The sequence below is a fragment of the Eurypyga helias genome, unplaced genomic scaffold (assembly GCF_000690775.1).
Source record: "Eurypyga helias isolate BGI_N326 unplaced genomic scaffold, ASM69077v1 scaffold11139, whole genome shotgun sequence".
Lineage (NCBI taxonomy): Eukaryota > Metazoa > Chordata > Aves > Eurypygiformes > Eurypygidae > Eurypyga > Eurypyga helias.
In genome coordinates, this window is record NW_010271459.1 from 45,962 (window position 1) to 59,946 (window position 13,985).

Sequence of the window (13,985 nt, forward strand, 5' to 3'; positions counted from 1 at the left end):
TTGACCTTTGTATTTCTGTACGACAGAGCTCCCTATGGAAAAAAGGAACCAGATGCAGTAACCAACCTCTGTTTCAACCGGCTTTTTTGGGCTGTGTGTTCCTCTGCTAGCTCTCCAACTCCGCCCTTGGGCCACTAGTGCCTCAGTGACTTCAGGGACGTGTTTTGTGCTTTCCTAGGCAAGCACGTGGCTTTCCGCACCCACCGTCGCTATCCTCAATGCTACGTACCAGTGTAACCATGAGCCCGTTTCATATGCAGCTTCATGTTGCTTTTCTGCGTAAATCCCATTGCACAGTAATCGCACTTGTAAGGCCTCTCTCCTGTGTGCTTTTTCATATGGACTTGAAGAGCACTCTTCTGGTTAAAAGCCTTTTCACACAGCGTACACTGAAACGGCCGTTCCCCTTAGAAAAGAGAAAAATGTATTCAATAATTTCTCATTTCAACATAAAAATACAGCTCAGAATTCGGTAAAAATTACCCAGATGACCTAGAAATTAAGTAGACATGATCTTTTTCCTCAAGACTCTCTCAAAACAGTGCTGTGGCTCCACATCATCAGCAAAACATTCCAAATTAAGTATCACCACATTTACCTAAGTCCTAAACCACTGATGTGATCTTTCTGATCCGATTTATTATCTGAGTACATTTAACAGAGGTGTAAAAAAATCATTTATTAGTTTGACTTTTCTGTGCTCAAGGGGACCATCAACTTTTAACATCCTTTACAAATAATGTAGATAATGCAATTTTCAAGAATTAGCAAAGCTGATGTAAGGAAATAGAAAGCCGAGTGTGTTAAAACTCAATAATGGATAATTCTGGTAGTTCTACAGGGGACCTGTGGCCTCCTGTGCCAATAGCTACTAGGGATTCCCACATCTTACCAAAGCAGGCATATTCTTCCAAATCTGCCAGAATACTGATTTCTAAACATAAGCCCGAGGGCATATTCATTACAAAAATATTTAATATACTAGCTTTGGAAAACCAGACCTTTGCTTCAACACTCCACTCCGCAAACTCTGATGTCAAAACAAGACACATGGCGCTATGTCATTAAGGACTTCTAAAAGCACTTTCTGCACTTACAAATACACTTTGTTATTAGTTAGCACAATAATGCAGGACGAGGAGTGTAAATACTCTTCCCACAGTTTTCTTTTAAAAAAAAAAACCACAACCAAACAGTTTCCCTCGTCCTTCAGCACCTGTTTGTTTGTGTCCCCACAGGCATTGTAGCTTCTGTGCTAAATCCAGCTTGCCAGACAATCAAAGGTCCCTTCAAGCACAAAAATGTTCTTTCTACTTTTGTTAACACCGATTTCACTAGTGTGAAGTGAAATCTAGGTTTCCTCAGATACTTCTGACTCCAGGCTTTCTGTTCCGTTAAGATGAACAGCCTTTCTGGTGTTGTGTAATGGACTGCCACACGGCTTTCTGGTAGAAACGGAAGCATCTGCTTCCCTCTCGTTTCGGCAACATCCCTCCAAACTGCTTTTCACTGATAAATCTGAATGTACAAGACATGTAGAGCTGTTCAGAGAAATGAAGTATTTTCCTTCTGGCCACTGATTGTGTAGGTATTGACCATTAGAAATCATTAAAAATGTTTTATGAAATATTACTATTTATTATTAAAGATTTAAGCAAGATAGTAACTACTAACACTTCCTCATAGACAAGGATCATACCTTTAGGAAAGCAAATCAGTTTAGTTTTTCCTATCATAGTTTATGTAAGAGCACCCACCTACAAACTTCCTGGCAGCACATTTTCACTCTTTGGCCCTAAAGGATTTTAAAGAGAACATTCTCTTCTGAAAGGATGACAATCACATGGACTGACCTGCTGTTTCAACAATGTCAGACAACGGTAATTTAAGAATTTAGCAAGGATTGTTACAGCTTGTGGGCATTCCTAGCACATGAGCACCCAAGTACAAGAAACCCAAAAATATCTGAGGATTTACTGAGTAAATTACAAGTCATGCCAAAACAGAAAGAGTTTTTCCAGTGATGATGGAGAGTTATGAGAAACAGATGCATAAAGGGACCCTGCTCTGGTCCCAGCCTTCCTGAAGTGCCCTCTGTCTATTATGACAGGCAGCATGAATCAAAGGGAAAAGGGAAAATGACCCTTTTTTCCTGCTTTCAAATTATTTTGTGAAACTCTTAACTAGAACATTTTTCAAGGCAATGCATTAATCAAGTCAGTTATGCAAAGAGCAAAATGTTGGGGAATTCTCAACACTTTTAATCTCCTTGGACAGTAACTCCCGCTTCTCTTTTCCTGCCCCCCAATATAACCAGAAGGTTCCTCTCTAGCACAGCAGCCACAAAGCAGTACTGTTCCCCTTTTTTCAGTTTCACTCTCAGGAAGAGCAGTCACCATTTCTCCTGGACTGGGGGGTGGAAGGAAGAGAAGCATAATCAGTCAACCCCGTAGATGAGAATACAGAGGGTCAGCGGAGACCCCTAATACATAAAACCAGCTCCAGTAGATCAGATCACAGTTTACTCTCATACTCAGCTGAGAAACCGCCTTCAACCAGTCGACATGAACACCCCTCATAAAACATGCTTATCCACACCCATAGTACAGTAATTGCAACTGGTAGCAACTGATCAGCGATGAATGCTGCCAGCTGACAAATGGCTGCAAATACCCAGTCCCCTTATCAGGAGTTATTGCTTATCTACCAGAAGTTTGGCTTCTGGTAGAAAAAGTGGATGACCCAGCTCACCAATATTAAAATCTATCCTGTCACACTTGCACCATAAACTTCCCCTCCTGTTACAATACTCTCCAGTTGCCATAACCAGTATGTTCCAGCCACACTGCTGCAATTCACAACTTGATACATAAGGATCTTCACTTTCCCACCTCAATGATTACCCACATTCTTCATCTGCTTCTTATGCTCAGGATCTCCTCTATCTATCCATGCCTTCCCATGGCAACATCTCTAAACTTGCTCTTAGGATTCCCAAATCTCTGAACTTCCTTAGCAAGAGGATTCAAACCATAAATTCACCAAGTTCATGAATCCTCTCCATCCAACCTCCTATCCTTTCCTGCTATAGAGTTCTCAGGAACTGAATTAAATGTGAAAAAAAGTCAGGGCCAGGACTGGGGACCTCTCTGGCTGTAGGCTGCCTAGCAAACCCTGACACCTCACAGCTCAAACACTCATGTGTAAATGGGGTGCAACAGCACTTGCAATTACTACTCCCCTTTGACACTATACGAACCATGTGCTGAATCAGGCAACCGAAATGAACCAAATTCATTTTACCACAACAAATAAAAAAATGCCACAGTATGCTGCACGTTGTGTAGGCCTGATCTAATTCATCCACAAACATTTGGAATCACTGAATAATTATTTGCCAATTCTTCTTTTTTCCCTTGGTAAAACCAGTATCAGATTACATTAATTTCTTTGCAAGCCTCACCATACACTGCAGAAGCCAGAAAGAAAGCACAGGTAGACAAGTATGACCTTGTCTTGACTAGTTATGTCTCATTAACTGCTTACATGCAATGGTGAGTAATTTAACCCTAATGGAAGACAGAGTCGTTCATCATCTAACAAAGGCTCTTCTATACCTCCACTGCTATAAGGGGAATTAAACCAGTTTCCTAGACTGCGGTAATCTTAACATGTTTTCAGCTTCACCTATTTTATTTTTTTTTTTTTACATCTGTGTGTCTTCCCTGGAAACCCTTTTATCATTTATTATTCACAGCACCACAGCACACAGCCTTAGACACAGACAAACTCCACCATATGATGTACTTCATAAAAAGAGCAAAGAGACAGATCCTACCTTTAAGAACTTGCCATAAACATAACACAAGAGAAAAGAAATTAACAGATAGAAAAGTATATAAGGACATACTAAGATAATGTAAATTCTCAATGCTGGCCATGGGCCAAGACATCAGCAGCCTATCAGATGTCATACAGACACATAAAAAGAATTCAAAGATACTACTGAATACCTAAATCCCTTCCAAACACTTGAAGAGCACGGTAAAATATGTGTGTGTGTTTATATGAGATTGTGTTTGTCAAAGCCAGGGAACAGAAGGCTTTGATGCATGAAATGGGAGCATGCATGAGACACCTGGATATACAGGCAAGTCTGTACTTCAGAGGTGCAATACTCAAATCTGCAAGACTGAACCTGAGGGTGCAAAGCGAAGATCCATTCAAAGATGAAACTCAAATTATACGTTGCAAGACTGGCAAGTGATACTAACCAAGGAAAAATGACAGGGTTAACAAGGTAACTTAAAGGGAGAGATTAGGAACTTTACTTTAAATGCACGAAGAGCAGCCAAAAGCTAACTACCAGAAGTTAATTCTGGGGAAAGAGAAAGCTCTGGCTGAGCCACTAAAAGGAAGAGAGTTATCCCTTTTTGGGAGTCATCTGATGCGGCAGTGCATTCAGTCAAACTCCTTGGTCCCCTCCAGTTTAGTAGCAATAGAAGGAAATTTCCCCTTGCCTTTTTAACTCTAGCAGCCATGGCAGCCCTTTTTTGGTAGCTGTGGTACGGAAAAGAGAGAAGTTGTTTTGGGGAACTGACTCCTTAATTTAGAATTCATGTTCTTACCATCCAGAAGATGAAGAGGAAAGCAGTCAGCTGTCCTATGTACAGCTTTTAACTTGTTGTGGGAGAGAAGCTGCAACCTGAAAAGCACTTTTATCACAAAATAAATCTCTGCTCCCTAGAAGTCAGTACAGTCTTTTTATAGAGCAACAGTTGAAGAAAATAATTAAGAAAAGAACAAAACAAATTAAAAGCACTGGCATTAGAAACAGATGAACTGAGTAGCAGTTCAATGACAATGAAGCACTGCATTAAGCAGTCAGTATCAGCAGTCAAGTCTGTCCCTTATTTAACCTCATCGAGCACACCCACTCATTTGCATATTCTCCTATATGCTTGAAGATCATACTGAGCATCTGTACACTGCTTTAAATAATGCTTGAAAATATGCTTTTATGAACCTGTTTAAAAGACTGACAAACTTTTAGATACAAGCTCATGCATTCACATTACTGTCGCAGTACAGCCAGTCCCAAAATACGGAGCAGCTTAGTCATACCACTAAACATGATGTTCTGGCTTCAAACAAAACATCACAGTTCATGAGCTTTCAAGTCTGCCCTTTCACATTTTAATTCCTAAACTCTCTGGGTTAGAAATGCACCTGGTTTTTTTTAAGCTTAAATTGAATATTTAACTGCAGTTACCTGAAACCATGAGCAGGGACTCCAAATATAACACCCATATATCCACGAGAAAACCTGGTGAGATAAAAACCATTATGCGGCTATGTCTTTCCAGCTGACTGGGCTTAGCGAAAGCTTTTTCACAAGTGTCACACTTAAACACTCTAGGCTTCTGGGAACTCAGTGAAGGTCCGGCTTGATGGGTTTGCATGTGCTCCTAAGCCAGCACAGAAAACAAAAAATACATTTCAGAACATTCAAAAACCTTCAGAATTTAATGTAGAAATACATTCACACTTTGAAGGCAAAAGCAGTGGGTCTTACTCGTCAGCAGACAAACTGGAAGAAGACAGAAGCCTGCACTGTTTTCTTCTTTTAAATGATTGTTCTGTATATCAACTCTTTCTAAAGGTAATGCATCAATAACGTCACACTTCTGAAATCCTCTGTCAATAACTCTATACATTGTTTTTTTTATGTGTATGTTAGTCCCTTCACTAATTATCAAATAAAAAAATGAAAACTCAAAATAAAAAAAACCCTAACACTAAGCTGTTGAAACGCCTTGTTCACTTACAAACCTGGATTTTGGACAACTGCACACTAAGTCAGTACTGGATTTTTTTCCCTCCCCTCTACAGGATCCATCTCCCTGCCCTGATACATAGGTATTCCCATTCGGCACCTGAGTATCATTGGGAAACTGTACAGGCCTCGAAGAGGGGACATCGCGACACACACACCCCTGCAGCTACACTCTGTCAATGTGCAAACAGAACCACTTCACGATGAACTCTTAAATTCATTTTAAAAAATCACTAAGGCCCTTACAGGGAAGAACAGGGAATGAGCGAATGAAACGTTTTATCTCTATGAAGAAGCATTAGTAACAGTTCTAACTTCACTGTTTTTAATTCAGTGATGTTGGGCCTAGAAGTTTGGCAAATCTAAAGGAGTATCTCATGTTATCTATTAACTTTTTGATTTTAATCTCTTTATTAATACCAAGATACAATTCAGATTATTTAAAAAAAAAAAAAGAGGCAAACACAAACACACCTAATTACAAAAACTATTCAAGAACTGTATGTGAAACAGTACTGTACTTGTCCACTTGCTAAAATGTGTGTGGATGTTCTTTCCTAGTCTATTCACTGCAGACTAAAGACTCTTAATTAGCCTTTACTACACCTAAACAATAAGCCTTCTTGATGTCTATGACGTCCCATTCCTCACTCCATGAACTGAAGCAAATTATGTCTGCAGAATTTGTTTTCACTGGAAAATCAGTGAGACAGTTACAGGGAAGAATATTATAATCATAGTAATTATAATAATATAGTATTATAGGGAAATAATAAAAGGTCTTCTCAGAAAATCACAGGAGACTCGTAAACCACAGCTGAGTAGGAGATGAAGAAAATACTTTGCTTTTATCTTGTTCATTACCTTGCTGTGACCTACTCCGGAAAAAGTTACCTGAAACTGGCTGCCTCTTTCTGTCCACCATCAAAAAAAAAAACCCCAATCCAAGACAACAACAAAACCCACAAAACTCCAGCAACCCGCCCACCCTGACCCATTTTCTGCTTGAAAGCAAATAGGACAGCATCCAGACAGCTGCTATGCAGCTTTCTCCATCATCTTTCTACGAAGAAACAGGATGGGATACAATTCTGTTCCACTGATCTGCCAATCCCTTACGCTTTCTCTGCCTACTACGCGCTTTTGAAAATCGTGCTAGCACTTTTCTAGACAGACTCAATATTTCATTGTTCAGATGACATTTGACAAGTTTATTTGTGCAATCCTTATATTTTTCAGATAGGAAGTATCTTGGGGTCCCAAGCGAGCATTATCTAATTAGAAAATAAGAAGAGGAAACCTTTGCAAGGGCCCTTTACACCTCCCTCCCCCAGGCACCTCTTCTGCCCCACCGATCTTGAAACATGAATCAATACTGCCTCTGAAAGTATGGCAATGCAAAGTTGGTTTCATTCCACTGTTTTAGTAAGATTGCAACCTCATTTTATTTTCATCTTTGAATTATGTCTGTGCTGTATTTATTATTTATGGTCACCTTGCATGTATTTCCACTATCTCAGGACATGGAATTGGATAGTTCGGTCACTGCAAATGCCTTAAGACTCTGCTGCCTGAAGCTGTAAAATCAGGGAAGTTGACAACGTCAGAATGGGAACCAAAGATACTGACACCAGGGGTGAGATGGGTGGTGTGGGTGTTCGTACACAATGTCTAAAGAAGCTTCTCTTGTGGATAATCATGAAATTGCTGGTACTGATGGCCTTAGAAAAAACACACAGTTAAGTACTGCCATCTGAACACTGCTACCCTTACCTCCCACCATGTTTTTCTGGAAAGCCTGAAGTTTGGCAGTGCTCTTAGTATTTTTGGTGATCTCCAGAATACCATCAGTACAAAACGAAGGCCTTAAGTAAGCGATCACTGAACCCTTCCCAAAACACTAAGCCAAAAGCTGGGCTTTGGTTTATCTTTAATTTACTGATAAGGCTGCTCCCAGCTGATGCTCTAGAACAGCTTAATAAAGAAGAGAGTTTGATGAAGATAAAGAATTTGTTTTCAGACACGATGGCCAAGCAGTAAATGAAACTGTCTTTTTGTTTGAAACATCCTCTCCTCCTCCTCCTCACCAAAGGTGAAAAACGATGATTTGGAGATTCATTTTGACTTTCATACTCAGAAATCCTGGATTTGGATTGTACAGGATACAGAGAAAACCTTCCTGAAATACGATTTATCAGCCTTCATAGCCACTAATTGGACTGATAAAGGTAAAACTGTCTTTGGTCGAAGAAAGTAACGGTGCTTCCATTCTATCAGCTGCACCAAACTGCTGACACATTGTTGATGAAATGCTCCAAAACCACAGCTGGTGTCTGCTGGTTTGTCTATGTCTGTATGTGCATGTGGGAAAAGCAACTGCTGCAAATTCCTCATTATCTGGTGAGGTTCATGCGCATGTGGGAAAAGCAACTGCTGAAAATTCCTCATTATCTGGTGAGGTTCACTCTCCTATTTTTACATATACGTGCAACGTTATCCTCCTTTCTTCGGAACTAACAAAATGTGATCTTTCGCAAAAGCTCTCATCTTTGGATCTGAAGGTTGAAAATGGCCATGTCACTGAGTAGGAAGGGGTTCCTGTTACAAAGCTGTGGTTTAAGGAAGCATCCCAAATAAAGCAAATAAGGCTTTCACACCAGAAAGCACCCATTCAAGAAGTCAACTTTCAATAATGACTGGTTTTGTATCGTCACCCTAGCCTCATCAAACAAGCAGGCTTTTGTTCACATTGTTCTTGATCCGAGTTGAACTGCAGATTTTTTTCAAATTCTTCTTTGTAAAAGAAGTTCATAGAATCATAGAAACATTAAGGTTGGAAAAGTCCTTGAAGATTATCGAGTCTGACCATTAACCCAGCACTGCCCAGTCCACCACTAAACCGTGTCCCTAAGCACCACATCCACACTTCTCTTAAATACCTCCAGGGATGGTGACTCAACCACCTCCCTGGGCAGCCCGTTCCAATGCCTGACCACCCTGTCAGTGAAGAAATTTTCCTAATATCCAACTTAAACATCTTCTGGTGCAACTTGAGGCCATTTCCTCTCATCCTATCACTTGTCACTTGGGAGAAGAGACCAACCCCCACCTGGCTACAGCCTCCTTTCTGGCAGCTGTAGAGGAGGTCGCCCCTGAGCCTCCTCTTCTCCAGGCTGAACACCCCCAGTTCCCTCAGCTGCTCCTCACAGGACTTGTGCTCCAGACTCTTCCCCAGCTCCATTGCCCTTCCCTGGACACGCTCCAGCACCTCAGTGTCTTTCCTGTAGTGAAGGGCCCAAAACTGAACACAGGATTCGAGGTGTAGCCTCACCAGTGTCCAGTACAGGGGGATGATCTAGTCCTGCTGCCAGAACTAGGACTGCCCTAGTCCTGCTGGCCACACTGTTCCTGATACAGGCCAGGATGCTGTTGGCCTTCTTGGCCACCTGGGCACACTGTCATGTACAGTCGGCTGTTGACCAGCACCCCCAGGTCCTTTTCTGCCGGGCAGCTTTCCAGCCACTCGTCCCCAAGCCTGTAGCTTTGCGGGAGGTTGTTGTGACCCAAGTGCAGGACCCAGCACTTGGCCTTGTTGAACCTCATACAACTGGCCTCGGCCCATCGATCCAGCCTGTCCAGATCCCTTTGTAGAGCTTTCCCTCCCTCAGGCAGATCAACACCAACTTGGTGTCAGCAAGCTTACTGAGGTTGCACTCAATCCCTTCATCCAGGTAAAGATATTAAAGAGAATTGGCCCCAAAACCTCCTGGACTGTTTCCTCTCTGCTGTATTGTATTTCCAGCAGACATCTGGGAAGTTGAAGTCAATAACATAAGGATATTTTAATACAAATGCTTCCTCTACAGATGTTGCTTGCACTCATGAGACAGAGCATCTAAAAATCGAATGATAGAGTGCATAGCTTCCAATGACTGCAAAAGCTTATTTGGCAAATCAGGATTAGCAGCAATGACATAAATAAGCAAATAAAGTAACCAAAATCTTTTTCTAGCGCTATTATTTGCATGACAGGCATTCAAATTTTTCATTACGTAGGCGATATATGCAATAAAGTCCTTTATGTGGTCCAGGAAACAGTTCTCTACTGGTGTATACCTTATCACTTTGACCCCCCTCTCTCAGATGCACACCTCCCACACTGTGAAAGGAAAGGGAAAGGTAAAGGGATAATAGGTACCTTTCATTTAATATTGCAAAATGTCCGAAACAAAATAATGAGTTAACAGAACAATCAACTGTTATTACCAAATACCTTGAGATGTGTTGCTCGCTTAAAGGCTTTACTGCACACATGGCAAACATGTATTCTTTCCTTGCCATGAACCTCTTTGCTATGGTGCAACAACATGGTGGCCGAAGAAAAGGTTTGACTACACTCAAAACACTGGTGCACGCGACTTTCTTTCTCTGCTTGACTGCTTTTCGTCACATTAGGAGAAACCTCCGTCACCTGTAACGATTTATATAAACACCATCAAGTAATTTCATAGGCACATACATCCACAGCAACGCTTTGTTGTTCACAATCTACCTCAGCGTGACTAAACTTTGGAAAGTACGTGCAACCAACTTACGAACACAAAGGAAATAAATTGTATATAAATATGAACTTGTATTCCATTGCTCTTAAGAATGACGCATATATGTATTTTAAGAAAACAGATTAAAATACCTATGATCAAGTTCATTTACACATCATAAATAGAATGTGTTTGTATCAGTATTTTCCTATATTGTTTTATATTCCTGAGCATCCCAGATGATTCTCACATTTCTCACTGAACGAACTCAAAGTCAAGAATATTTCAGACAGAAAGTATCTCTGATTTTACAGAGGAGAGGAATATTGTCTATTTGTTTGATGTCTTCACTGGGACCTCTATTTTCATAAGGCAGTGAAGTTCTGAGCTACCAACACAACGTTCCAGAAGTACTGAAACACAATGGAAAGTTGACAGAATTCGTATGGGGTTGTGTGGTATTTTTGTTTGGTTTTATTCAATGAGGGGTGTTTGGAAAAATTTCATGCTCTTCAAATAAAATAACACTAGATTACTTCAACTGTATTGACACAAAAGAATCTTAAATATATTTAACTCATAGAAAGAAACAAAGATGAAGGAAAGATAAAGGAAGTAGTACTCTAAATGAAATATTCAGGATTAGCTAAACCCGAAAAGATACAGAACATAGAGTATTATCCATACAAGAAAATAAAGATGCAATAGGAAACATATTGAAAGAAATTACATAAAAATCCTGTGTGAACACATTGGTTTGTGTTTGTTTCCAGCTAGTTGGAACCTCTCAGGAAAAGGTGAAAGGCTGAAAAGTCAATCAACCACTGTTAATCACTGTTAAAAGTCAATCACCACTGTTAAGAACAACATTACAGGGAATGACGGAGAACTAGTTTATGTTAGTTTTATGTTCTGACTTATTACAGTAGTGCTACTCAGACAGTCGCACAAGTGACATTATAATAAGCCATATGAAATGCCAACCCTGATTTCTGAAAGCATATATACCAAAAGACACAAAATCTAGTTTGAAATTCTGAGAAGTGATAAAATATGTTCATGTTAAGTTTTAAAACATTCACCTTCAGAGAGTATTTAAACACTTTGTTAAGAACTCACATTCATAACCATATGCAAATGTTAAAATCATATGCACACGATGTTAATGGAAACACAGAATAGTTCAAGTTGGAAGGGATGGCCTGAGGTCATCTAGTCCAGTGTCCCTAGAGCATACTCATGGCCATGCTTGAACACATTTTGAGTATCACCAAGGATGGAGAATCTACAGCCTCTCTGGACAACCTCTTCCAAGATTCAACCACCCTCGCAGTGAAACAGGATTTCTTTGCTCAGATTCAATGATTTTAATTTGTGCCCATTGCCTCTTGTTCTTTCATAGAATCATAGAGTGGTTTAAGTGGGAAGGGACCTTAAAGACCATCTAGTTCCAACCCCCCTGCCATGGGCAGGGACACCTGCCACTAGACCAGGTTGTTCAAAGCCCCATCCAGCCTGGCCTTGAACACTTCCAGGGATGGGGCATCCACAGCTTCTCTGGGCAACCTGTTCCAGTGCCTCACCACCCTCTCCAGGAAGAACTTCTTCCTGATGTCCAATCTAAGTCTACCCTCTTTCAGCTTAAACCCGTTGCCCTTTGTCCTGTCACTACAGGCCCTTGTAAAAAGTCCCCGTGCCCTCTCCCAGCTTCCTTGTAGCCCCTTCAGGTACTGGAAGGTGCTATAAGGTCTCCCTGGCGCCTCCTTTCCTCCAGGCTGAACAAGCCCAACTCTCTCAGCCTGTCCCCATAGGAGGGGCATTCCAGCTCTCTTATCTTCATGGTCTACTCTGGACTCACTCCAACCAGCTGATATCTGTGCCTGAAGAAGCCCATGATTCTGTGGAAAGCCTATGCTGGAGCAGGCTACTCCTGAAGGACTGCACCCAACAAACAGCTCCCTGCCAGATCAGTTAGTAAAGAACTGCAGCCTGTGGAAAGGACTCATATTGCAGAAGTTCATGGAGGACTGTCTCCCATGGGAGGCACCCCACACTGAAGCAGGGGTAGAGTGTGAGGAGTTCTCTCCCCCTGGGGAGGAAGGAGTGGCAGAGACGTGTGGTGAGCTGACTGGGAAATCCCTATCCCCACCCCCTGTACTGCTGTTGGGGGAAGAAAGTAGATCGGGAAGAAGGGGAGGTGGGAGGAAAGTTTTTTAGATTTGTTTTGTCTCTACTGGACTCTACTGTCTCTGCTTACCATACAATCTACTCTGATTTGACTGGTAAGTGATTAAATTGATTTTTCTTCCCCAAGTCGAGCCTGTTTTACCTGTGACCATAACTGGTGAGTGATCCCTCCCTGTCCTTGTCTCAATCCACAAGTCTTTCCCTGTATTTTCTCCTCCACATCCCAACGCAGGGAGGAGTGAACAAATGGCCATGTGGTATTTTGTTGCCAGCTGGGCCTAAACCACGACACATATTCATTGCTCCACCCTTTCCCACAGATTTTGGTGATCTGGGATTTCAGAAGATAAATCTTACCATTAGAAATGAAGCATAAAAAGACATTCAGTACATCAGCCTTTTTCAAACCTTCTGTCACCAGGTCCTCTGCTCCAGTCAGTAGCAGGACAACTCATCTTCCTTTTGCTGCTGACACACCTGTAAAAGCCCGTCTTGTTACATTTTATGACCCTTTCAGAGTCAACTCCAGGTGGGCTTAGGTGGATTTCCTAAACTCATCCCTGTCTCCTTGAGTGGTTTCTCTGTACTCCTTCAAGGTCACCTGATCTTGCTTCCACTTGTATATGCTTCTTTTTTAAAACCAGGTTTGTCAGGAGCTCCTTTTCTCCTCCATGCTTGCCTCCTGTTGCCTTTGACTTCCTACAAATTAGGACTGGCGATTCTTGGGCTTGGAGGAGAACATTTAAAATCAACCATCTCTCCTGATCCTCCTTTTCTCCAGGTCTGCTTACCATGCAATTATTCCAGGCAGATCCCTGAACAGACCAAAGTCTGCTCTCCTGCTGCCCAGAATTGTGATCCTGCTACTTGTCTTATTTTCTTCTCTCAGGATCCAGAGCTCCACCATCTCATGGTCACTGTAACAAAGGATGTCCCTGACCTTCACATCCCAAATCAGTTCTTCCTTGTTTGCAATTATCAGGCCCATGAGGCATGAGAACATGCACACCATGAGAACAACACCTCCACTTGCTGGCTTCTCAGTCATCTGTATCAGGAAATAGTCATCAATGCACTCCAGAAATTTCCTAGATTCCTTGTGCCCTGCCTGTTGCCCTTCCAGCAGACCTTAGGCAGGTTGAAGTAACCCATGTGGACCAGGGACTGCAAATCAGAGATTTGTTTATGTTGGAAATGACCTCTTGAGATCATCTAGTCCAACTCCTCTACTCCAGAAGGGTCAGCTAGGACAGGCTGCCCAAGATCGAGATGAAAGCCTCATCTTCTATTTCTTCCTGACCAGGCGGCCTGCAGCAGATGGGTAGTATTCACAGCAGGGTCACCCACGTTGGTCTGCTTGCCAATCCTTACCCACAAGGTCCCAGTTGGCTCATCGTTCAGGCAGAGCTCCATGCATTCCT

The 13,985-nt window shown here is 41.7% G+C and overlaps 1 protein-coding gene across 1 annotated transcript in view; it reads right to left on the bottom strand.

Annotated features, from left to right (window-relative positions):
* The window catches only part of ZNF236 (zinc finger protein 236), a gene marked incomplete at its 5' end in the record, with an annotated part of 39,241 nt that overhangs the window by 326 nt on the left and 24,930 nt on the right, over positions 1-13,985 (bottom strand). Inside the window, 3 exons of the mRNA XM_010158831.1 lie at positions 230-406; positions 5,327-5,468; positions 10,110-10,307. Of these exons, the coding sequence (XP_010157133.1) occupies positions 230-406; positions 5,327-5,468; positions 10,110-10,307 (517 nt within the window). The remainder of the gene's footprint in view (positions 1-229; positions 407-5,326; positions 5,469-10,109; positions 10,308-13,985) is intronic.